The sequence below is a fragment of the Rhinatrema bivittatum genome, chromosome 4 (genome assembly GCF_901001135.1).
Source record: "Rhinatrema bivittatum chromosome 4, aRhiBiv1.1, whole genome shotgun sequence".
In the NCBI taxonomy this organism is placed as follows: domain Eukaryota; kingdom Metazoa; phylum Chordata; class Amphibia; order Gymnophiona; family Rhinatrematidae; genus Rhinatrema; species Rhinatrema bivittatum.
Genome location: NC_042618.1, coordinates 198510375 through 198535847, shown reverse-complemented (window position 1 = coordinate 198535847; position 25473 = coordinate 198510375). Strand labels below are relative to the sequence as shown.

The window sequence follows — 25473 nt, the reverse complement described above, 5'->3', positions numbered from 1 at the left end:
TAGCAAGTCAGGGCCAGCAGCTACCTCCATCTTCCACTTCAGCTGTAATAGGGAAAAGGAAGCAAGTTCAAGAAGGTTCTAGATCAGCAACAAAAAGTTTTAGGTCAGCAACCTGGCATAACTTAGCAGAAAATCACCACTGAGAAGAGCTAGGGTAACTCAAGGGAAGTGCGGGGCCCAAGGCAACCAAGAAAAGTCAACCTGTGCAGACTCTCCCTACCCTCAAGGTACAATCCTCTCCAAACTCCACTCACCACCCCCCCCCCCCCCCCAAACCAACAGAAGAACAGCACTTCTTATGTTCATCTGTCACCTGCTCTGCTGGCTTCAATCTGAAGTCTGAGCCATGCAGAGCCCTGTAATCTCAAGGGAACCCTCTTCTCCACCACCGCAGTTCAAATTTCACGGTGAGTCTGGCAGATGCTGCTCTTTTCCTGCTGATAGGAGGGAGGGGGAGAGTAAAAGTGAAAGGCCCAGGGCAGTTGCTCTGATTGTCCTTCCCCGGAGGTGGTTCTGTGTGGAGCTAAAGAGAAATACTTGGTGTAGCTAGACCAACTATTGCTCTGCCACTCCGTAGAAGGGAGGAAACTCACCCCCATTTCCAGGCAGTGCAGTGCAAAAAGAGAGAGCTTCCCTTCTTTATTTTGCTGTCCTGCTGCTAGATAGACAAGACAGTGATGAAATGGAGCGGGTGGTTCCTTCCCTAGCACTGGTGCTATCTTGTGCTTCTCTTCTGATCTTCTTTTGTCCCTCTTGGGCATTGCATTTCCCCCTCCTTCCCATCCTAACTAGCATGAGAGCCACAAGCACTGATGTTAATGAGGTGTTTCCCAAACAGCGTGCTATGGAAACCTCACCAGGGCCTGATGCTCAGAGCCTGGGCTCTGTTCTCAGCACCCAGCAGCAACAAGAGATCAGCTGTGGCTCTTAAACATGTAGGAGCTCCTTTCTGAGAACACGTGTAGGCATGCATTCCACTTCTTCCTACTTGCAGCCTGAACGCTGGCGTGTGGTAATTAATAGGCAGTAAGCAAGCCTCTGACAGCTAGACCCTGCTTTGGGCAGCACACAAAGCAGCCCAAATAATGAACAGAGCCCGCTGCCGGCACCACAGTTCTCTGCTGCACTTGTAGAAAGAGGAAACCGGCCCATTGCGATGGATTCACGCGTTTCTCCTTTTGCTTTAATATTTGGAAGAGCAACTGGTGGGGCTTTCAGTGCCTCTGAAGCTCTTCTTTTGGCAATATGAATTCTTTCCGTGTCTGTACTGCTGTCTCAGTGGAGGCTGCTGTGCCCCATAGCATTTTGGTTAAAGCTGGAAAGGTTAGGAAATGCTAGGTTAATGAACTGATCACTATGACACTTGTTTTGAGTGGTTGGGGGGGGGAAGGGAGGCCTGTCTTTCTTCTCTTCCTGCAAAACAGGTTCCCTGAATTATTTATACTGATTAAGTAAACTAAAACATATCCCTCTCCTCCCCCCCCAAGCCTCCTGTGTTCTCAGAACCTGAGCAACCATCTACTATTTGTATCTTTTGCTGGCCTCCAGCAAAATACATTCACAAATGCTAGCATGGCTCTGAAAGTTCTTGGAGGGTGTGGTAAATATGTAGCTATGAAATGGTAAGCCCATTAATTACTTTAAGACAAATGGAACAGGGCCAATACAGAGTATCCGGCACCCTAGGTGAACCTTCAGTCATGCACACCCTGTACCAACGTACCTATTAGCTGCAGCTCCAAAACAATACTCCATCCTACCAGCTGTAGTGCCTTCAGCACAGGCAGTATTGACTCTGTCCTGAATTTTGCTGGCCCAAATATTTTGGTGCTCTCTAGGCCACTGCCTAGTTTTCCTCACAGAAGCACTGAACTTATCTATGAATCATCCACAAGTCTGAGGTGGATATGACAGGAACCAGGCCTGGATTTGCCATTAGGACACTGAGCCTGTGCCTAGGGCAGCAACAATGAAGGGGGCAGCAGGCCTCCCAGCTATGCTGAATCTCACTAGGCAGAGATCACGCTGTCGGATTCCTGCTCCAGCCCCTCCTCTCCCAGTGCAGAGAACAGGAGGGGAGGGGGTAAGGTTGGAAAGGATAGAGCAAAGAAAAGCTGCTCTACTCCCTATTCCAGCCCCTCCCTCCTGCCCTTCAGGGATGTGAGAAGAGGAGGTGAGCCTGGAGCAGATATAGCAAAGCAAAGAAGGCTGTGCCTTAGACCTTCTGCTCCATTTTCCCTTGTCTGGAAGGGGGAGGGAGGTGACAGCGCAAGCAGTGCCTAGGTGTGTGGCAAAATCCTAAATCTGTCACTGTCAAGAGTCAGCAACCTGTGAGCTGTCAACCTTTGACTGCATGGAGGACACGGATCGTGTAAAGAGCAATGCTTTGAGCTATAAGACGATGAACATACGGCCGAAGTTTCGCAGCACCAGCTGCTTCATCAGGAGCTACAACGAAAGTGCAGAATTCTTATCATAGGCAATCTTTCTCTGTTGAATCGATACCTTCCAAATGGACGAACACCGTCTCACAACGTCCATTTGTAAAACAGAAAAAAAGACTGCCGCAGATGATTAGAGGTCCGGGCAGCTCTCTTGTCAAAATTCAGAGAACACGCTGACAGGCTTGATGATGCGGCTACACAATTTAAAATAAATACAAAACAAATATATATATATCTTTGTGGGGAAACGGCGACCAGATAATTTATTGTGACATTTCCTTTTTTGCATTGAATTTGATATTGATGGAAATTGTCCTAGTTCTTTTTTTATACAAGTTAAATGTAAGACATTGATAAGATAGGCTAAGAAAGAATTTGAAAAGAAGTTGGCTGTAAAGGCAAAAACTCACAGTAAAAACTTTTAAAAATATAGCCGAAGCAGAAAGCCTTCGAGGGAATCAGTTGGACTGTTAGATGATCAAGGGATTAAAGGGGCACAAGATAAGGCCATTGTGGAAAGATTAAACAATTTCTTTGGGGGAGCTGCTGAGCGGAGAGGAGAGAGACCTCGGCCGGAGAGGAGTTTTGCTGCTGGCGCCTTGATGGCTTGTTAACGCCACCTGACACCCCTCGGAACAGCGGCGGGTTCTGGACCCGGAAGGAGACGCCCAGTGACGTCAGCAGCCTGCGTCTGCCTTTAAAAAGATCTGCAGACGCTGGAAACCCCGGGAGCTGCTGAGCGGAGAGGAGAGAGACCTCGGCCGGAGAGGAGTTTTGCTGCTGGCGCCTTGATGGCTTGTTAACGCCACCTGACACCCCTCGGAACAGCGGCGGGTTCTGGACCCGGAAGGAGACGCCCAGTGACGTCAGCAGCCTGCGTCTGCCTTTAAAAAGATCTACAGACGGCGCGTCGTCGCCGTCGGCGCGCTACCTAAGCCGCGCGCTCCGTAAGGGGCGCGCGGCTTTGACCGGCTTAGGCCGGCGAAGGCGAAGAAGGCGCCCAGGACTTTATTTCCAGGACATCGGAACCTCCGGTACCTCTTCAGCCATACATTGCCTTGTTACAGAAGTGTGAGTAACCCTATATTCATTGACTTTAATTTTTCTTAATATAATGCCTCACACTAAAAGAAAGGGAAAGGTCAAGCAGGAGTCCTCAATACCAGCGAGACCTATCCCTATTCAGTCAGTGATTACCGGTTTTTACTCACCGTCGGCATGTTTAACCCCTGAGAGGCCTATTATAGAGGTAGACAAGGAGCAAGTGTCCCCTCTATCAGGCGAAGTCAGTCTAAGTCCAGGGGCTCCATCAATGCCGGCTCCCCCCCAGTTTACTGCTTACACCTTGGAGTTAGGCTCACACACCTTACGGAAGTCGTTGGTAGTAGGGGGCCCAAATGAGGAGGCTCCAGGGATAATGTCAGTACAAGAAAGCGAGCTTGGTGAAGCAGCTGATACATCTAAAATGGGAGAGTCTAAAGTCGGTGGAAAATCAAATGGAACAGATGGGAGTCCAAACGTTCCTGGGGAGAGTACTCCATCTCCAAACCTAGGGAACACTGACAGACAAGAACTTGGAGGGAACTTTTTGTCATCATCAACCCCAATTGCTAAACCGGTAAACCCTAAGAAAGTTTCCTTAGAAATGCTATGGCAAGCTATAACTGGTTTACAAGCAAACATTGCCAATTTGAATATCAACATAAAAGAGATGCAGAATGTTATATTAAATATTAATCCTTTGGTTACTAATAACAGTGCGACGTTAATAAAGGTGGAGGAAGAATTAAACTCGATTAAGAATGTACAGTCTAATATCATTAGAGGAGAGAATGTAATGGCTAAGAAAGTAGAAAATTTGGAAAATGTAGTCCGTTATCAAAACCTTAGAATTGTCAACTTTCCTAAGTGTAGATTAATGTCATCTAAAGAACAACTGAGAAATTACTTTATGAATGTTCTTTCAATAACATCTGAAAACCTACCTTTAATATCCAATGTGTATTTTATAGGACAGAATAGCCAAAGTAGCAATGTGAATGTAAATCAAGAAACAACGTTAAACGTCACCGATTTATTAGAGACATCTCTCAGTGCCCAGGTAGAGAGTAGGGGTACCTTGTTAGTAAAATTTTCTCAGTCAGAAGACAGAGATAAAATTCTCAAACAGTTTATGTTAAATAGAACCTCTCTCTACCTGGGCCAGAAGATATGGATTTATCCAGACATAGCGAGAGAAACTCAAACTAGGAGGAAAAAGTTTATTGTATTAGCAAATCTTGCTAAAACTTTTGGGATCCGTACCATCATAAGGTTTCCATGTAAGTGCATAATGTGGGTGAATGATAAAAAGTATATATATTATGAACCACAGGATTTAGAAAAGTTCTTAGAAGGTCAGAGGGCTCAGGTAGAAAGAGATGGGAATTCTAGTCAGGATACTGTTGGACTTTAATGTTTAGTCGACTTACTTCTGTTAATTTTGTTCTAAAATTATTCCTAAAAAAGTTTCTTGCTTATAGTGGCTCCCCAGATTTGTTTGGTAACTGGAAGAAGGTGATTAAGGTTTGATTATTAGACATTTCAAGTTGTAATTATGATAACCTTTCTTCCTCAAAAATAATTTTCATTGTATGAACATTATTGAAATGTATTTTGATTTTATTTTGTGAATTAAAATCATAAATAAAGAGGAAAAAAAAAAAAAAATTTCTTTGCTTCGGTGTTTACTGAAGAGGATGTTGTGGAGATACCTGTTCCAGAGAAGGTTTTCAGATGGACTGAACCAAATCACTGTCTATGTAGAAGATGTGGTAGGCCTGAAGCGTAGTAAATCACCTGGACAGGATGGTATACACCCCAGGGTTCTGAAGGAACTAAAAAATGAAATTTCAGATCTATTAGTAAAAATGTGTAACCTATCATTAAAATCATGCATTGTACCTGAAGATTGGCGGGTGGCTAATGTAACCCCAATATTTAAAAAGGGCTCCAGGTGTGATCCGAGAAACTACAGACCAGTGAGCCTGACTTCAGTGGCAGAAAAAATAGTGGACAGTGTTCTAAAGATCAAAATCACAGAACATATAGAAAGACATGGTTTAATGGAACAAAGTCAGCATGTCTTTACCCAAGGCAAGTCTTGCCTCACAAATCTGCTTCACTTTTTTGAAGGGGTTAATAAATATGTAGATAAAGATGAACCATATATTTAGTGTATTTGGATTTTTCAGAAGGCATGTGACAAAGTTCCGCATGAGAGGCTTCTAGGAAAAGTAGAAAGTCATGGGATAGGTGGTGGTGTCCTTTCGTGGACTACAAACTGGTTAAAAGACAGGAAACAGAGTAGGATTAAATCGACAATTTTCTCAGTGGAAGGGAGTGGACAGTGGAGTGCCTCAGGGATCTGTATTGGGACCCGTACTTTAATATATTTATTAATGATCTGGAAAGAAATACGAGTGAGGTAATCAAATTTGCAGATGATACAAAAGTATTCAGAGTAATTGAATCACAAGCAGATTGTGATAAATTGCAGGAAGACCTTGTGAGACTGGAAAATTGGGCATCCAAATGGCAGATGAAATTTAATGTGGATAAGTGCAAGGAGATGCATATAGGGAAAAATAACCCATGCTATAGTTACACGATGTTAGGTTCCACATTGGCGTAGGTGACATATAAATAAACAAATATTTACAGAGTATCTTTTTCTATAGCCAGTTCCAACTTTTTTTTTGTTTAAATACTTTTCTCTGCCTACTCTGTTCTGGTTTACCTTTATCCATGCAATAAAGAGCAGTTCAGCAGCACCTTGTCTTCTTTGGATTCTTAATGGTGGGCGCAGCTAAGCCTGAGAGACCTTCTGAAAAACGTTCAGCAGTAAATCAGAAGAAAAAGTGGGGCCTTCATGATGGCTTTAACTTCCAAATGGATTTTTATTTTATTTATAAACTTTTCTATACCGATATTTGTAGCAACATCCTATCGGTTTACAGTAGAACAGCAGTAGGAAATTACACTGAACAGGAGGGGGCTCAATGGGATACAAAGGAACAGAAACTTAGCAAGGAAATGACAGGAAAACCAATCAAGGGCAACAGTTACTTAGTAAAAATAATGCATATAGATAATTATAGGAATAAGTATGTCATAGTTATAACCACTGATTTTTTTTTTCTAAATACTGCTGCTATAATTTAAAATAAATCGCTGTGAATGCTGGTGAGTGCATCTAAGGCTTTCACAGGCCCCGGGACAGGCGAACAAAGCAACACCGCTTCATGTCACCAGCTTGCTGTCTGGGAGAGGAAATGCGCTCAGGAAGCCTCATAATGGAGGCTTGGGAGCATTAGAAATACCCATTTCAGCTGATCGGTCCTTGGTAGCGAGGCAGACATTTTACCAAAGCAGAATTGACTCCAAATGTTCATATTGCAAGGATTTTATTTGAGAAAACCAATAGCCAAATGCAAACAAATAGAAACAGCAAGAGAGTTTTTAAAAAAAAAAAAAAAAAAGAAAAGATATAAAAAGGTCATCCCCCTGCAGCGAGAAGAGCACCTGATCTGACAACTGGTATTTGCAGATTCTTCTTGCTGTGCACACATTAGTCATTGGAAATACCCAAAGCAACCAAACTTCTGGCATGTATGAGTGAGATGGCTGGCTGTGCAAACAGCATGAATCAGCAACCTTTGGCCCTGATTTACTAAGCATTTTTCCCCCATAGACACAGAATGAGAAAAAGAGTCTTGGTAAATGGCCCCTTTTGCTTTTTTAAAGTGCTCACCACAGTTGTGTACTCCTGGAGTCGTGGTTGAGCCACGAAAAGCTTCTGCATACAGCAAAGCCAGCTACACCAATGCTAAAACAGCTCCCCCACAGCAATCTAAGGGGGTCATTTTCTAACGGGATCGCATGTGAAAAGTCCCTTTTCGCATGCGATACCTAGATCGGGGCGGCGTCAGCACCAGAAGGCGAGGAGGTGGGGCATAAAGGCCTGCAATTTTAGAACATCCAGGCCTACGTATGCACGGAAAAGAGCCCAGACAGATAAGCAGTGTGGGGCTCTGCCATTATGATACCGATATCCAATCTTCATATACAAAGCCATTACAGAAGAAAATTAAAATGCTTAAGTAAAGGAAAAAAAGACAGCTTTTCTCATTTTTCACAAGCAAAATATTGTACAGTATAAGTAAAAATAAGGGTCAAACAAGTTGTAAGTGAAACTTTTTTTTTATTGGACTAAATACATCTGTGACTAGTTCTTAAGAGCTCTGCTCCCTTTATCGGGCATGAGGTTGCCCAGCCAATTGATTCTGTATCTGCATGGTTCCTGACTCTTGCTGAAGGCAGCGCCCGTTAGTCCAATAAAAAAAGATCTCACCTATAACAATTTGGCTGATGGCTTATTTTGTACATTAACTTTCCTGGAAAATGCAACATTCCTTTTGTTGATCTTCAAGGACATGTTTGCCCAAGCATAGGGTCTCTCTCGTGAGAGCACAGGAAGATGTGGCTGGGTGGAATGGGGCCCAGGGCTGCGTGAATGGCAGCTGGCGTCCCAGACCCTGGGCTCACAGCTGTCCTGTGAAGCGGAGCAGGCACAGTCTCTGCCTTCGATGCACGTGCTGACACTGCTCAGCAGCAGAGCAAATGGAAGTGCATTAAGGGGGTGCATTTGCTCACAGGTTTATATTGTAACGAGAATCTTTAAAAAAAAAAAAAAAAAAAAAAGAATCCAAAATACTTTTTAAACAAGGTTTCCATTTTCCGAAAGTAGAGCATGGGAAGTTAAGTTCTTCCTTGCCCAAAAAGCAAAAATAAAGTTACATACACAGACAAAAGTAAGAGTATAGTATTTACTGGACATTGCAGTGGAACTAACATTTTTTTTTCTTTTCACAACACTGATATGAAATGTAGGCTGGAAAAGCCTCTGGCAATACAGAAATAAGTGCTTTATTCCCAATGAATGTAAAAAGGTGAGGATTAGCAACCCAAACTGTGGCTTTTACTTTCCCTTGGAACATTGGAGAGCTGCAACCCTGGCTATTCGGGTGATCTCCCTTCCCCCAACCTCCAGAAGAGGACAAGTTAGTTGGAGGTTAATATTCAAACCCATTTAGCAGTATAACTCACAAGTTAGCTGTCTAAATAGCAAGTTTTGAATATGCCCTTGGATGATCCAGCTACGATTTAGCTGAATGACAGGCCGATACAGTAAAGTGCGGCCACGGTTACCCTGCTTCTAACCCGCTTTATACCCACAATTTGGCCGCGTAAGTCCAACCCGTGATTCACTATCCCTTTTAAAACCATCCTTACCGCTTCTTGAAATCAACTGGTAACCCTTTCCTCCTGCGGCATGTATATGAGATGTAAACGATCGGATTAACTATTCCCTCCCATACAATAACGTGCGCCCCGATTATCGCCTTTTTAACCTGTAGTTTTGCCACGCGTTTAACCTGCTAATTTACCGCCTACCCTTACCCCTGCGTTAGTGTGGAGCGTCAGGCAAGCCCCGGCAGAGAGAGACAGCAATAGGCAGGCTCCGGTCAAAATCGACTCGACATGTTATTTATTATTTATTTATTTATTTATGGATTTTTATATACCGGGAGTTCCTGTATACAATACATATCGCTCCGGTTCACAGTTAAACGGTAATAACTACTGCCGTGTGGCAGTTTACATGGAACTCCTCCCTCCCCCTCCCGAGGTGAGAGAGGACTGTTTGTCATTCACATGCAGTAAGTTTACTTTTGTTGCACTTTATTCACATTTGCTTTAACAACATGTCGAGTCGATTTTCGCCGTGCGCCTTGCTTCGGGAGGGGTGGAGAGCAAGGACTGGCAATCCCCGATGCCCGAGCGTAGGAGAACCCTCCACTTCCGGGTACCTGTTATTTCAAATGACAGGTACCAGCGCACCCAGGATACTGTATAGGCGCTGTATACCGCTCTATACAGTAAAATGGATTGCTCAGGCCTACCGCTTCATGGACGCGGCTTGTATTTGCGTCTAATTTAAATACTGTATCGAGCGATATGTGATCCGAACTGTGCGTGCGGCAAAAGAGGGTGCGCCCGGCACTGCCGCACTCTTTCTAACGCGTCCTTACTGTACCGGCTTGCAAGATGGGGGTATTTTGGGACAGAACTAAGTTAGCCAAATACTAATTTTAGAAGTGCCTGCTAGCAGGTCTAAAATGATAGGAGCCCATTGGAACCAGATAACGTTAGCCTTAACCAGCTATATGCAAGTTTAAAAAAAAAAATTAAAAACAATTGCAGGCCTAGTTGCCATTTCATAGCCCCTTGCCCACCCGAGCTAGAAATATATGGCCCTGCCCACCTACACATGCCATATACCACTCCCTCAAAATCATCTTTAAAAAGTATATTTTAAAGGGCCCACCGCAGCCCTTCTTGGGGTCCCTAACCTCCCCACTCCAACCCTCCTGTAATCCTTCATCTACTTCGCTTCAGCCCGGATCGTGGTAACCGTCCACTATGACTGGGCCCAGCACTTCTATGGTTACTTCCAGAGTAACTCCCTAGAAGCACTATCGGGTGGACTGCTGCTGCCATCTGAACTAAAGATGAGCAGGTTAAAGGGATCAGGAGAGTGAGGGGAGGGAGGGGCGGGCTCCAGGAACGCAACTTTTGGCAGGACCATGGACCAGGTGGGGCGAGACCAGCAACAAGCCCTTAAAATATACTTTTTTTTTTTTTGGACTACTGAGGTGTGCGGGACTGCGGAAGGCGTGATCCAACAGGGCCGTACAGTATCCGGCTCGGGTGGGCGGGCCCTGTGAAAGGGCAACTGAGCCAACAACTTTTTTTTTCTTTTAGCCTGCGCCTCAGCACTTAACTGGCTATATTCTGACTATATTCTTTTGAATAGAGTTGGTTAAGGATAATGTTATCCAGCCACACAGGGCCGGATAACTTTAAGCCTCATCAGTGATATTCAACCGATAGCCAGTTAAGTATAAAGGTATCCGGATACCTTTAATCAGGGATATTCAGTGGGATATTTATCATACTGAATATCCGGGTCAAGTTATCTGGTTAAGAGTAGCTGGATACCGTGTCTGACGGCTTAATGAATATTGACCTCTTAGTCTCCCTGTGCTCAATATTGTAATCATATGGATTACCTTGTACAGAGCTGTGCACACTGATGGAGCTAGATGAATAAATATTGAGAGTCAATACGTGCCAACTATAGCAGGCATCACCATCTCTGGGAGTTCAAGTACCAATCTGGTTTCATATGCTTCAAAGTTTGTCAATCACTACAAAAACTAACACTTTCAACACGCACATTTACTGTCTCATTTCTGTAAACTGGCTATTGCTCTGACAATTTGATCAAGGGCAGAGTGCAAACAGATTTCACACATTCGTTATCGTTAAGAGAAAGACTAGACTAGGACATGTTGTCTGATTGCACATTTCTCTAATACAGATAGAATAAGGGCAAGTTTCAAAGTGGTTTATGTGGCTAAACCTGTAAAAACTGAAAATGCCACCTTCTGCCACGTGTGGGTAAAAGCCCGTGCATTGTTCCACAGTGCACGCACATTTCCCTACAGATACAAGGTGCAGGGGAGTCCATGTGGTGCTGTTGTTCAGATGTCACTGTGCATACACTGTACCATGGTGAATGCTGAGTGGATTTTCAACGGGAAACTCTGTAGGTGTTTCCTTCTGAAAGTGAGCTTGCAGGGCCATAGAGAGTCTAAAAGTTGGCCCAACATGTGCAAAGGAAGGGGTTGTTTTACCAACACCAGAACCCAAAGTGCCAATGTCCGAACGGAACTTGTTTACGTCTGCTGGAGGCCGTTAGCTGCTCCAAAGTCCGGTCAGACCTTTATGATCCTCATTCCAGGCTGTGTGTGTGTGTGTTTCAGAGAGGGATGCATCATCCGCTTCTGGCATGCTAAATTCCTTGCTCCAGTGGTGGTGGTTGCAGCCAAGAAAGGTTTTAGCCAGCCCAACACAGCTCTGATGAAGACTTTCCAACTCCAGCTGCTCCCCAAGATGTTCCAATTTAGAGGTTCCTTCCAGGCTTAGCAATGTTGCCAATTTCGTCTTCGATCCACCGCTTAAAAAAACACAACTAGGTTATAAGTAGCAGACTGCGGTAGTCAGGATTTTAAGGACAGGATGGCAGCACTCCAAGGATGGGGGCTGAACACAGTAGACCTATTTCTTTACTCCTTCCAGTTTGTCCGTTACAGAGACAGAATCATCCGGCGCATCCGCTTTTTTCTTTAAAAATCAATGGTTACGTTCTCTGTCTGCAAACATATTAACCATTACATTTGGTAACAAAACCATTTGAGAGAGACAACATGGTAGGTGTTCAGATTAACACAGTCAATTTGCACATCATTATTCCAAATGTCATGCTCACAATGATTTCTGGAACATTCTAGATGTTTTTCATGATTTTCCCATAATGCCTAATATTTTCCCCTACTAATCTGTGCCATTTGCTGGAAGCTGTGGAAGGTCTGCTTAGCTGAAGACAATTTAAAAACAAAAAAACCTTTTCAGCAGTTTTCAATACTGCTACAAACTTGTTTGTTGACCCTTAACTCCCTGAGAAGTACATACTGAGGGTGGAATCCAGCCATGGAGGGCAGGAAAGAGGGAGAGACTGAGGGGCCGATGCAATAAGAGCATAGAAAACATGTCCGTTTTCCTAATGCAGACCCACCCACCTCTCTTAGGCGCATGATGCAGTATGCTAATGAGCCACTGTGCTAAGAAGGATGTGCTAGGGATCAATTGGGCATCCCTAGCATGTCCTTGGCATTGGGTACCCAGGCGACGTGGCTGTGCGCACAACCATGGGTTAGGAAAATGGATGCTCAATTTACCAGTGTCCATTTTCCTAACCCACACACAGCTTAGGAAAATGGACGCTCAATTAAAAAAAAAAAATGCTTTCTATGGTTCCTCCTACTTAGTTCTGCAGCAATATTAACGTGGAATCACCACCGAAAAGCAGTATTTTCTACTTTTTTGTTAACTCTGAGCACGTCAACACAACGCAAGCTCTGGGACTGATGTTAATTGTTGCGGGTAAAAACGTGTGCGCACAGTGATATTTTTTTGCATCGGGGGTACTAGCTAATAGCCTCATCAACATGGTATTTACATATGATGAGCACTATTAGCTATAAACTGGTTTGGACGTGTGTTTTGGACACGCTATTCCTATTGTTGCATCGGGAGTTATTCTTGCGCCTTCAAAATGCATATCCAACTGCACGTCAAGTTGTGCGCTAGGCTGAGTGCATTGTATTGCATCGGCCCCTGAGAGAGAAGAGAGCAATCCAGAGTACAGAGTTCAATAGAGACTCAGGTGAAGTTTTACAAAATGATATGGAAAAGTTAAAGAAAAAAAAAATTATGGGGTAGATTTTCAAAGGGTTACGCGCGTAACCCCGAAAACCGGGTAGCACACACAAATGTACCCCGCGTGCGCAGATTTTAAAATCTGCCCATATATATTAGAAATACCTTTTATTGACCTAACAATACACTTCCGGGGGTGACACTCCCTTCCTCATGTCTAAAAGGATTGAGGGCAGAGCTGCTCATTCCATTTAAACCTGAAAAGCTGCTCAAGAAATGTATTTAGTGCAATACACACATACTTCAACTCTATATCTGTATGTATATATTATTTTTCAGTTTGCTGACCTTTTATTTCTGTGTATTCAAGTGGACTAACATGGCAACCACACTACTTTTTACAAAATTATACAATATATGCTATGCATGGGTTTCTCTTAACATAGGAATGTTATCCTGTGCAAGAGGACGGCAGGCCTACCTCTATATGCCAGATTTATAAAAAGCATTTTTCATAATAAGCTATCCAGCACAGCACACTAACTTAGAAGTGGTTTCCAAAAGATTAGAGTTTTGCTTAAAAACAAAATAAAAACAAAAAAAACCAAACCCAAACACCCCACAAAACAAAAACCAAACATAAAACAAAACCACACAGCCCAGGGAATGGAATGGCCCAGTTGCTGTCCCCCTGCAAGCAGAAAGAGGAAGGGTGAGAGCCTTGAGCCATTGATGGTTGGCTAAAACACATCCAGTGCTTTACAAACTGAGCTGAAAGGTAGGAGAGCATGTGGTTAAGTTACTTACACCCATCTCAGGCCAAGTAACACAAGACTGGTAAGAATGACATTAGCGAAGTGAGGTGTAAATAATGGAGCTCCCTTCCCTCCCCACCCAGGGCCATGAAACCATTATTTGATAGGCACCAGAGCATGGCCGCTGCTCCCATGTTTCTATCCAGGCACTCTGCTTTAGTAGCAGCACCTTTAACAAAGGAAATTCGGCGGTGGGGCCCGTCCCACATTCAAGGCCCTGCCATAGTCCCTCCCCTCACATGGTTTCCCATAGCAACGGGAAGCCCATGTGGGAGGAAGGGGCAGGACACTGCAGGCCCTTGAGCTTGCAATGGGTACCCGAAGGTCCTGTGATGAATTTATTTTGTAAAGCTGTTGCTGCCGGTGGAGCAGAGCACCACTGTGGCTTGAAGGTAAGGGGGAGGAACCAGAGAAGAGAGAAAATGGACCAGGGAAATCTGGGATCCCTCAGCCCTCCTCTTCACAATTCCACATACTTCTGATAACTACGGGAGGGTGGGAGGGGATGAGATGGGAGTAGATTCCCTCCATCCCCACTCCGCTGCCTCAGGGCACCCAAAATGTGAATCTGGCCCTGGGGACATGCTGTCACCTAATTCATCTCATAATATTATTGCTCCAGTTAACACACAGCTGGAACGATAGAGCAATATCAGTCTCTTTCTCTAATGGTCACTCTCTCTCTTCTCCAATAACAAAAATCCTTGGATTTATGCACTTTAAAAACAACAAATATATTGTAAAAAAAGTAAAAATGTAGATCCGTAAAAATACTCAATTTACTGCAGCTATTTCCAGTTTAAACTGGAAATGTCCCAGGCTCACCAGAACATCTTCCTGTTCTAGTGTTGACTTTATGCTGGTGCATCCTCTCTTCTTCCTTTTTCAGTAGAGCAAGCTTCGTGACAGCCCATCACTAGACTGAGATCCAGCTTTAGTTTTCTAAATTCCATCCAGTAAATACTGAGTTTTAGAAGCCACAAAATCTCCTGCTGATTTGGGATTAGTTTGGCAGCACTAATAAAGCTGACTGTGCCGGAGTGGAGTGATGAACGGCAGTTTGGTTGGAAACAGCATCTCTCATGGCTGACTCCGTTTGCGATAGAGGTATGCATTGCTCACTTGGTTCATGACAACCAGTCCAGTCAGAACTGGGCACAAAATGGACAGGTACCAGAAAACGCCAGTCACCGAGGCAGTGAACCATAAGGAACACATGCCCAAGAAAAGGCTGCAACAGCCCAGCAAGTACCCAATGAGTCCTGATGTGGCATGGTACACCTTCAGCTTTGCCAGGGTCCAGTTCTTCATCAGCTTGGGGTAAAGTAGGGTGCTACCTCCCAGACACTGCAGGCTGGCAAACAGCACTGTGACCAAGCCAATCAATCCATGCCAGGTGGCAAAGTGTGGTTTGCTATTGAGATGTTTGTTATAGCTGATGATGGCCAATCCCAGCAAGGCACAGAAGAGGGACAGCAGCTGCACTGCCCAATGGACACGGACCTTTATCTTTCGAGAAAAGGAGCGGACCAATGAGCTCTCTGGAGAGAACACAAGCACGGCCTCTGTCATGAAGAAAGAGAACTGCAGGAGAAAGAAAACACATTTAATTCTCAGCACAGTACAGTAGCCTGAAAAGACTAAACTGTTTGACCAATTGTAAGAAGATAATTTTAGGCAGTTTAACTAAAACCTGGAAGACTGTGATGGATCAGAACAAGCTCTAATGATTTATGATTGTGGATCAATATATTACATATAATTTAAGTACAAGGATTGTATGAAGACATCTGGTGTCTCTTAACACCTGGGAAGATCAAAGACTAGTACTAACACCAATGAGTTGATTATGAGTTAAGATAAGAGACACCAGATGTCTTTTGGCTAACACCTGGAAAGATCAAAGACTAGTAATGAAATGCCTTCCTGGTAGTAAAAAAGTGCAGACATACTTAGGGCTTGCAGACCCTGAGGTTAGGTATATATATATATGCGCACGGCTACGCGCGCATGTTATAAAATCGGGCGTACATTTGTGCGTGTCGGGTTGAACGTACAAATGTACGCCTGCGCATAGGTATTAAAATCCGGCCCTATACCTTGAAGTACTTTTGAGTGCCAATTTAATCTATGCCCCTATATCTAAAAGTCTTCTACCTGCCTATTTTTGGGAAAGTAGAATCTGAGATAGGTACATCAGGGAATTATGTAGCTTCAGATAGCTTTGATTTAACTGCTTACTTGCAACATTCCAAGACAGAGGTTTCCTCTAGGGCAAAAAGTTATTGGTAATTTTTGCTTTAGAGCCAGACAAGCAAAAATACGAGAATATTATTTCCACAGTAAAGATAGCACCTTTATGGGACAAAGGACTGTTTTATTCCCTGAAGTAGCTAGAGCAAGATAATTAAGGAGGAAAGTTTTTTGATGATGAAACCAAAGAGTAAATTGCCTTAGGTGCTACTTTTATGTTGAAATTTCCCTGTAAATGTTTAATGAAGTTGAGGAGTAGTAGGTTTATATTTTATGATACAGTACCATTGTTTTGGTTTTTTGTGCAAAATAGGGCTTCCCCCATTGGTTCTGGTTCAATAGATGACTGGCTATCATATTACTAGAATTTAGAAAAATCACCTTAGGCATTTTCATTTTTTTCTTATTGTAATTCTTCTGCTCTCCCCCAACTAAGATCTAATATCTTATTGTCTTTGTTTTCCTTTTTGTAAGGTTATTTTAATTCTATAATTATGGGATATTTCTATTAGCAAGTGTTCTTGATTGTTTTCATTTCTTTATTGAGTTTCAAAAAAAATTAAAAGAAAATTAAGTAACTAGTAGCGCTGGTTGGCAACAAAATTTTGTGTGTTGCTGTAACTTTGGACATCACATAATTATTTTTTTTTTTTTGGGGGGGGGGGGTGTCATCAGTTTTTCTGCCAACAAGCAGGCATGAATTAGCCATAATGTGTGGGTGACATCGAATGGCAAAGACCCGGACCCAGATCTCAGTAAATGTCTAACTAAGCATGTGTGGGAGGTCCACATGCACAGGTTCCCTTAGTCTTCCTTCACCCCAGCTATTGTATAGACATGTCCCAGTCTCTGTTTTTCCTATTTTTTGGGCTACCAGTCATCATCATCATAAAAAAGAAAAAAAGGTTTGCTTTGATGGTACTGGAAACTTCTATTTCATCCCTTACTAAAGCTACTATAGATACTAATAATCGAATTTCAGCTAATGCTACGTTAGTTTCCACTTTTGGATCCAGACTGGATACCTGTATTACTTCTGTAGAGAAAGTTCAACAAGCTCTTGTTCAGTCTGAGCAGATACACTCCAAGAAGTTAGAAAATGTGGAAAATTCTCTGAGAAGCTTCAATCTCAGAGTATTAAATTTTCCTATTATAAAACTGATGTCTCCAGTGGAACATTTCAAAAATTACCTCTCTCAAGTTCTAAAGATACCTCCAGCTGGAATGTCTGTAATTACTAAGGCTTATTATTTGCCACAAGTAGCTGATGAAATTCCTGTATCTCAGTCCCAGGAATCTAGATGGATCTTAAAAATATTTTGGAAACATCTCAAACTATGGAGATTTCACATAGAGGAACTCATTTGGTGACGTTTGCATTTCAGTCTGATAGGAATAATGTTCTCAAATTTTTCCTTCACAATCGTTTATTTTTGTTCTATGGACAAAAAAAATCTGGGTTTATCCAGATATTACCAGAGTAAGCCAGTTGCGTCGAAAAACGTTTCTTTCCATGTGCTCTGAAGTGCTAAGGGGGGGGGTCAATTTACCTTACATTACTCATGTAAATGCCTTATTAAATATTCTAATGTTAATTATGTTTTCTTTGAAACTTCCCAACTTAGAGCGCTTCTAGACTCTCATGTCTAATTGTATTCCAGTAGTCGGCCATATTGCGAAATTTCTGGTGTTTTTCTTCTCATTCTTTACATTTTCCTTAAATTGTACATTCGTGCTTAGTCTTATTCCCCTCTATTTCCTTTTTTTTTTTTCATTGAGAAAGTGTGTGAAGTTATTTTTTTTCTTTTTTCTTGACGTATTTCATTGTGTACACCTCATTTCTGTTACAAGTCTTCTTATTGTTAAGTTGGATTGCATTAAAGAATAAAATTAGAAACTTTTTTTTTTTTTTTTGTGGGTATGACCCCCAACATCCTCCTCAGTAAAGACAGAGGCAAATAATTCATTTTATTTAATGAACATTATTTGTTAAAACTTGATTATGTACATTATATTTGTAAACCGCTTGGACCTATAAAAATTTGTATAGGTGGTATAGAAAAGCTTATAAAGAAATAAATAAAATAAAATTAATTTGTTTAGTTTTTCTGCTATTTCCTTGTCTTCCCCTAAGCAGTTCTTTTACCCCTTGGTCATCTAGCAGCCCAACTGACTCCCTCACAGGCTTTTTGCTTCAGATGTACTTGGAAAAGATTTTACTACTTGTTTTTACCTTTATAGCGAGCTTCTTTTCAAATTTTTAGCCTGCTTATTTACTTTTTTTACATCTAACTTGCCAGTGCTTATGCTTTTCCTTATTTTCCTCATTTGAGTTTGCCTTCCATTTTTTTTTTTGAAAGAAGCCCTTTTGGCTTTAATTGCCTCGTTCATCTTACCATTAAACCACACTAGCGGTCATCTGGTTTTCCTTTGACATTTTTTAATGTATGGAATACATTTTGTCCTTGGAATGGCTGCATTGCTGATGGGTCTAGTAAAGGCCTTCCTTCAGCACAAGGTCAGTCCTGAACCTTCTCAGTCACATGGTGGCTGCTGTACATGTGGTATTGACTTATCTGCATGTGTGGCCTTCAATGGGGGCTCTGAAAGACATTGGGATCAGCTCTTTCAACCTTTATCCCACCAGATCCCCGTGACTTCCATGACAGCCTTTTCAGTGGTGGATGAATTTGGGAATTCTGAAAGGTGGGTCTCTTATTAGGAGTCCCATCACATCAAGTGACACAGTCTACTGACATCTCCACCAAAGGGTGTGGGGTGCACATTGGTGTGATTATAGATACAAGGATTGTGGTCTACAGCGTGGAGTCATCTGTAAGTCAACCACCTGGAGATGCGAGCCATTTGCTATGCGCCGACAGCTTTCTTCTACCTCCTCTCAGGAAAGAGAATTTTAATCCAGATGAATAACCAAATGGAAGGGAGGTAAAGGTTTTAAATGCCCTTTGCTAGGAGGCCATCCAAATCTGGTCATGGCAGGCAATCACAATGCCCATCTGCAGGCAACCTAGCTTCCGGGAATCCAGAACATGTTGGCAAACTCCTTCAACAGCGTGTTATAACTGCACGATCAGAAACACGTATGACATGTTTGTTCATGGAGGAGAAATACTAGGGATTGACCTGTTTCCCTCAGAAGTCAACAGAAAAGTCAAACAGTTCTGCTCCATGCTTCCAATCAGCTGCAGATGCTCTTCTGCTAAATTGGAATGTCAGTCTCTTCTAATCACCAGTACTATCCAGGTAAGTATAATCTCCATTGCATCAAGCCTGGCCACGGCAAGTGGGTGGATATCCATTTACCTATTTAGTTTCCTGAGGATATCTCCAATTCTCATGACACAGGAAGGGGGGGCAGGCTTTGCCATCCCAACTTTCCATTCCTGGCCCTCACCGCATGGATGTTGAATGAGCAGTAATCTTCTTGCTCCTTCTGATAGGGGTGGAGAATGTGTTGATTTTGGCTAGAAAAGCCTCAACCAGAAGATCCCATAGTTTCAAGTGGATGGGGTACTCTATTTGGTGTGGGACCAGGCATCTGTTGTTTCTTGTAGCTGTCACTTTGGCACGAAGAGTAAATGAGTTGCAGGCTCTGGTTTCATATTCACCATAGCTTCATTTTTTTTTTTTATGAACCCACTTAAAGTTCCTTCCGAAAGTGGTATCTGTATTTCACATTAATTAAGCTATTGTGCTGCCTACATTATTTCCAGAACCATGTGCACATAAAGGAGAATGGGCTCTTCACGCCTTGGACTGTCTTCTTTAGGTAATACAATCTCATCGTCAAGCATCTCAACTGTTCATGTTCTTTGATCCCAATAGACTGGGAAGGCAATTGCCAAATTAACTTTGTCCAAATGGCTGTCTGACTATATAGTGCACTGTTATGCGCTGGCTGGCTTACAGACTTAGTCAAGGCTCATCAAGTGAGAGCTATGGTGACTTCAGTGGCTCATCTCAGGTCCACTTCTATTGAAGACATTTGCAAAGCTGCTACTTGGTCATCTATTCACACCTTCACATCCCACTACTTTGTGGACAGCATGTCCTGAGGAGACACTAACCTTGGACAAGCGGTTTTGTGCAGCCTATTCACCTAGTAGTCCACTCTCCACTTCATGGGGTCCGGATTGTCTAATTATTGCTATGCAATGCAACCTTCAGCTTGGGAATTCCCATGGGTTATGACTAATTCATGCCTACTTGTTGACAGAAACAATGTTTGCTTACATGTAAACAGGGTTCTCCATAGAGAGCAGGATGAAACAGCCATACTTAGCAAACCACCTACCTCCCTGGAGATTCAAATACCTTGCTAAAGCTTAAGCTCTGGAAGAGACTGAGAGGCTCAGGGGGCAGACTATGTATGTGGGAGCTCCCGCACATGCTCAGTAAAGTTTTACTGAGCTCTGAGAGATGGGTCGGTGTCAGCGTCATCAGAAGATGTCACCCACCCATTAGGGCTAAATGATCCTACTGTCTTGCATTCTTCCTGCTCATTTGGGCTTCCAACTCAACCAGAATTGGTCTCTATTGGCTACAGTACCAATCACAAATAGTATGGGGATTTTCCTCTATTTTTATATTCTACCCCCCCCCCCATCCAAACTCACCCCAACTGTTGCAGTGACATTCTTTAACTAAGGGCCAAAAACTGCAGCTCCCTCCGGAACCTGACTAATGTGGATTCTAAACATGGCCACTGGGTTCAATAAACTCTACCATACTGTCACTATAGAAGCACTGCTTCTGCTCCTCCAGGTGCAAGAGAAGGGGCAGCCAGTGAGAGAGGAAACAATATTCCCACATGTCTCTCTCATAGTCAGACAGAAAACAGTTGCACAAGAGCAGTGCCTCTTCCCCCCAACCACCCCCACACCTGTTACCATTTATCCTCACAAACTGCTCCACAACAGAACAGACCACTCAAATCTCTCTTCACCCATTTAGCATGCCCTCCTGCCTCCAATCAGAAGTAACCCAGTAGCACAGCTCTTCCTCTCTCTTTGCTGCCACTGTAGGAAACTCATACCTGAAGATAGTAACAAGTCATGCATTTAACAATATCAGCCCATATATTCACCAACAGCTGTTTGTTTACTTACAGCTAAAGACATCAGGAAAGGATGCCAGGAAAACAGACCTGTAGCACAAGAAAAAGGAATAGAAATTATTGTAGACAGTGTGAAAAAGAATCTTACATATACTTTATTGCAGAGCTGGCCAACTCCGGTCCCCAAGTACCCCAAACAGGCCTGTTTTCAGAATAGCACTGAAAACTCCACTGTATGTAAATCCATCTCATTGTGAATATTTTGAAAACCAGGCGTGTTTGTGGTTCTTGAGAACTGGAGTTGGCTATCCCTGTTGTATTGTGATCCAAAAATCAGTTATACCTTCACAGCTGTGTGGTCAACTCCCCTCTCCCAAGCTTCAGTAATAAATCCTATCGTTATCTGGTCATGTCCCACTGAACCTCTATCATAAAACCCCACAGCTGTGTGGTCATATGCCCCCAAGCCTCAGTCATAAAACACTCCCCTTTCCCAAGCCTTAGTTATAAACTCCAGTACTGCAAGATCAACCACCCTACATGCCTTCAGTTATAAACCCCAATATTGTCACCCACTAAACTCAAATTGTAAAGCTCAATGCTGTCAGGTCACCTCCTAATATGCCTCAATTAAAATACATTGTGGAATGATTGCCAGGGGAAAAAAAAGTTTGACTTTTTCAAATGATACAAAATCTGCAACAGGGTAGACATCCAGGACGGTGTAGAAAACATGAGGAGGGATTTAACAAAGTTTGAGAAGTGGTCCAGAGTCTGGTAGCTAAGATTTAATGTTAAAAAAATGCAGGGTCATGAATTTGGGCTGCAAAAACTCGAGGGAGTGGTACACTATAGGCAGTGAAATTTTTCTAAGCACAAAAAAAAGAGCAAGGTGATCACATCTGATCGCAAGGTGGCGGTAAAAGTCAGAAAGATGCTCGATTGCATAAGGAGAGGAATGGTGAACAGAAAAGAAAGTGAGGGGATAACTGACCCTGCATAAAAAGTACCTGGCGAGACCTCATTTGGTATACTGTGTACAGTTCCGGAGATCACAACTTCAAAACAATATAAACTGGTTGAAATTGCTTAAGAGGGTGGCTACTAAAAGGTTGAATTAGGTTCTTACCTGCTAATTGTCTTTCCTTGAGTCCTGACAGACCTGTCCAGACAAGTGGGATTTATCCCTCCTACAAGCAGATGGAGGTAGAGGGCAAGCTGATTTTGGCCCCAAATCCCACACCCACTCCTCCAGCGAAACCTGCTTCACAGCACTCCCACTCCTCCGGCGAAACCTGTTTCACAGCATGCCCTGTGCTGTGAAACAGAGCGTTTGACCATCGACTGCAATTAGCACTTTGTTGAATTTAAAGCACAGGGCGTGCTGTGAAGCAGGTTTCGCTGGAGGAGTGGGAGTGCTGTGAAGCAGGTCTTTCTGGAGAAACTGAATGTCTGACCATCAACTGCAATTAGCACCTTGTTGGATATGAAGCACAAAGTGTGCTGTGAAGCAGATTTCGCTGGTGAAGAGGAGTGTGTGACCATTAGCTGCAATTAGCAGTCCTTTGCATTTAAAGCACACATTTTTGGTGAATTGGAGTGCGTGACTATCGACCTGTTGACCAGCAAGTATTCTTTAGGGAGTGACAAGTACATATGTGGACTTGAGCATATCTATACTCACCTTTGGTGAAGAATTGACATGATATCCATTGTAACTCAATATCTATTGCAACTTTGCATTTAGAGAAAATATTTGGGGTGACATTGGTACATGTTTTATGGGGTATGTATGAATGGGGTATAGATGTGAATGGAGTATGTTGGTGTGAAAGAAAAATCAAGATATGTTCTTGAATGTATTGGGTTGTTAGAGAGTAATACATATTTCAATTTGGAAGCTTTATAGAATATTCTTTATAGGATAATATTTATATAAGAAATTGTGGTCTAATAATAAAAAAAAATTTTGTATCTTCTTTAAAAAGGTGATTTATTATTTTGATACAAGGTAATTAGTGAGCTGTGGGAAAGATAGGTTAGTGGCCTGTATAGTGTGTATATCCACATTTGGTTTACAATAGGCAAAGAGTGTTTTTTTTTATATTGTTGAGTCACTAGCAAAGAGACAGAAAGAAAAAATTTCCTAATTCTGACTAACTTTCCTACAAAAACTATTCTCACAGACCAGACTGTAGGTTTTGCACTCCTTCCATCTGCTGGAGACAGATGAATACTGCCGGACTGTAGGTGGCACCATCCTATGTAAGGTGGAGTTTGTTTTAAAAACATCTGTCTCCATCTGCTGGGGGGCAAAACCCAGGAGTCTGGACTGATCCGGGTACGTACAGGGAAACTCATTTTATATCTTCTTGCAGTGTTCTACTGGCTTGTTTTGCCTTCTGCCACAGGCCCGGAATTTGGTGCTGGGTTTTTTTTTTTGTTTGTTTTTTTAAAAGGTACAGTACCTCTTCTTTAGCCAGAAGGGGAATACAGGGAAACATCAGCCCCGATTGCCCTGGGGAGAGAAGAGCAGTCACTTTTTCTTAATTATCTTGGGAGAAGTCCCCTGTTTGGCCCTGGCTTCTGCTGGGGAAATCAGCCTCTGACTTAGACTTTTGCCCCAGGAGGCTTCTGCTGGACCAGAGCCCAACTAATATCTGCTGGAGGCAGGGAAATATTTGCACCTTCCCTGCTGCACCAGACTATATAGGGAGGGATGTCAAGACAAAATCTGCCTTCATCTGCTGGTAGGAGAGAGAAAACCTACTTGTCTAGACTGGTCTGGCAAAATGAGGAGGAAATGGTCAGTGGTCTTCATTCTAAAGCATATGGAGGACAGACAAAGATTTAAATACCTGCAAGGTCCCATGTACCAGGAGGCAGGCTTCTTTCAATTAAGGAAGCTTTAGTGGACATGAATCATAGGTGGGGAGTCATAGGATGAGGATGAAAAGGTATAAACTCAGAAGTAATTTAAAGAACTATTTCTTTACAGAAAGGATAGTGGATGCCTAGAACAGCCTCCCTGTGGAAGCGGTGGAAACCAGGACTGCATCTAAATTCAAGAAAGCATGGGATAAATACAGAGGATCTCTGAGGGAGTGGTAGGGATTGGAAAGCTGGTGTGGGTGGGGAGACTAGATAAGCTGTATAGGTGGTTTTTTTTTACTTCATGTTTCTATATTTCTAACTCCAAATACTGTGCAGTTGCCTCTCCTTCCTTACCCCCCCCCCCCCCGCCCCCGTTATAAACCCTAGTACTGGCTAGTCTTCTCCCTCAATCATAAATCCCAGCACTGTACAGTAACTCCTCTAACCCTCAGTGAGAAATGTAGCACTGTAAAAAAAAAAAAAAAAAAAGCATTCATCCAGTTTTTTTACTTACTTGATCCCGGTCTGGTAACAGTAGTCACAGATATGGTGAATGTGAGAGCCACGAGGTGTGCTGCCACACCTGATGCAGCTCGCAGCCAGCCATAGATGCGAGTCTCAGTTTCACTGCTCAGTGCCATAGTGGGACATCCACCTGCTGCAGGCAGTGCTCCTGCATCCGCTCCTGCTTAGTTAAGAAGGAACACAGCAGAGATGAGTGCTGAAAAGTACAGTACAAAATAAAGCGATTTCACAGACTGAGTACCTGCTCCACTTTTAGTCACCCGTGCTGGGAAAATAAATATATTTTCTACAGAATCACAAAATATTTGATGCCATTTTTTTTTTGTACCAAAGGGTATTCACCCAATCACATCAATAGATTGGTGGACTCATCGCTTCCTCCCCACCACCCAAGTTAATAATGCTTTCCGAAATGCCCGTTACACTGAAACCAACAACATTTCATATGAGATTCTTATTCAGAAAAATAAATATTTCTCCTGTTTCTAGAGCCATTTTATCTTTTGTTATTTAACCTGTACTGCTCCAAAAGTAAGTCAAATTCAGGTGTATCATCGTAGAGAGAAATCACGCAGGTCTGAGGGGGGGGGGGGGGGGTTCAGAGGTTTGCCACTGTTTTCTTCATGTATAAAGCAGCATTTCATGCTGACGCTCTGGGGCTAATGAACGCGGCTCTGGCAGCGGCACAAAGGCAACATCCCCGGTGCGCCGGAAGGATCAGACGAACCCGCCGTGCAACAGGTGTCCAGACTGACTGGCGACTTTACAGCAGCAGCACGAGCAGCTGGCAAATGGTAGCATCCTTGCATCCTGCAGAGTCCTTCAGCATTGGATCCCTTGACACTGACTGTCCAAGCATGAAAGGGGGTAGAAATGTTACCTACTTTCCCCTCCAGTCACCGCTCTCCGGGAGACTTTCAGGGGCGCTCTTCTTCCGGCAATTGTCTCGTTCAGCCCTGCCAGCCTCCGCCTCTTCTGCCGCTTCCTTCCTGCACCTCCCGCCCCCCCCCCTATGTCACCACCAGCGCGTCCCACGTAGCACGGCCGACAGTGCAAAAGGATAGGAGCTGCGTGGTTTTCGTAACATTGCAGGGGCCTA

At 43.1% G+C, this 25473-nt stretch overlaps 1 protein-coding gene across 3 annotated transcripts; it reads right to left on the bottom strand.

Annotated features, from left to right (window-relative positions):
* Positions 1 to 9228: 9228 nt before the first annotated feature.
* LOC115090433 (cytochrome b561 domain-containing protein 2) lies at positions 9229 to 25448 on the bottom strand. 3 transcript variants are annotated; one of them, XM_029599529.1, is made up of 4 exons: positions 25259 to 25448; positions 24364 to 24534; positions 21028 to 21065; positions 9229 to 15229 (listed from the first exon to the last, which is right to left on the bottom strand). In XM_029599529.1, exons 2-4 carry the CDS (start codon positions 24488 to 24490, stop codon positions 14726 to 14728), a joined length of 669 nt encoding a protein of 222 aa, XP_029455389.1. In that variant the 5' UTR covers positions 24491 to 24534; positions 25259 to 25448; the 3' UTR covers positions 9229 to 14725. The 3 variants fall into 3 exon arrangements, with proteins under 3 accessions (XP_029455389.1, XP_029455387.1, XP_029455388.1); XM_029599527.1 differs by lacking the exon at positions 25259 to 25448 and adding an exon at positions 25102 to 25252; XM_029599528.1 differs by lacking the exon at positions 25259 to 25448 and adding an exon at positions 24890 to 25083.
* Positions 25449 to 25473: the final 25 nt, after the last annotated feature.

Coding starts and splice junctions, on each gene's coding strand:
- LOC115090433 (XM_029599527.1), bottom strand. CDS start 25,183: ATGCAAGGATGCTACCATTTGCCAGCTGCTCGTGCTGCTGCTGTAAAG. Junction 21,066..24,363: donor TGTTACCAGACCGGGATCAA/GTAAGTAAAAAA, acceptor CTTGTGCTACAG/GTCTGTTTTCCTGGCATCCT. Junction 15,230..21,027: donor CTTTCCTGATGTCTTTAGCT/GTAAGTAAACAA, acceptor TTTCTCCTGCAG/TTCTCTTTCTTCATGACAGA.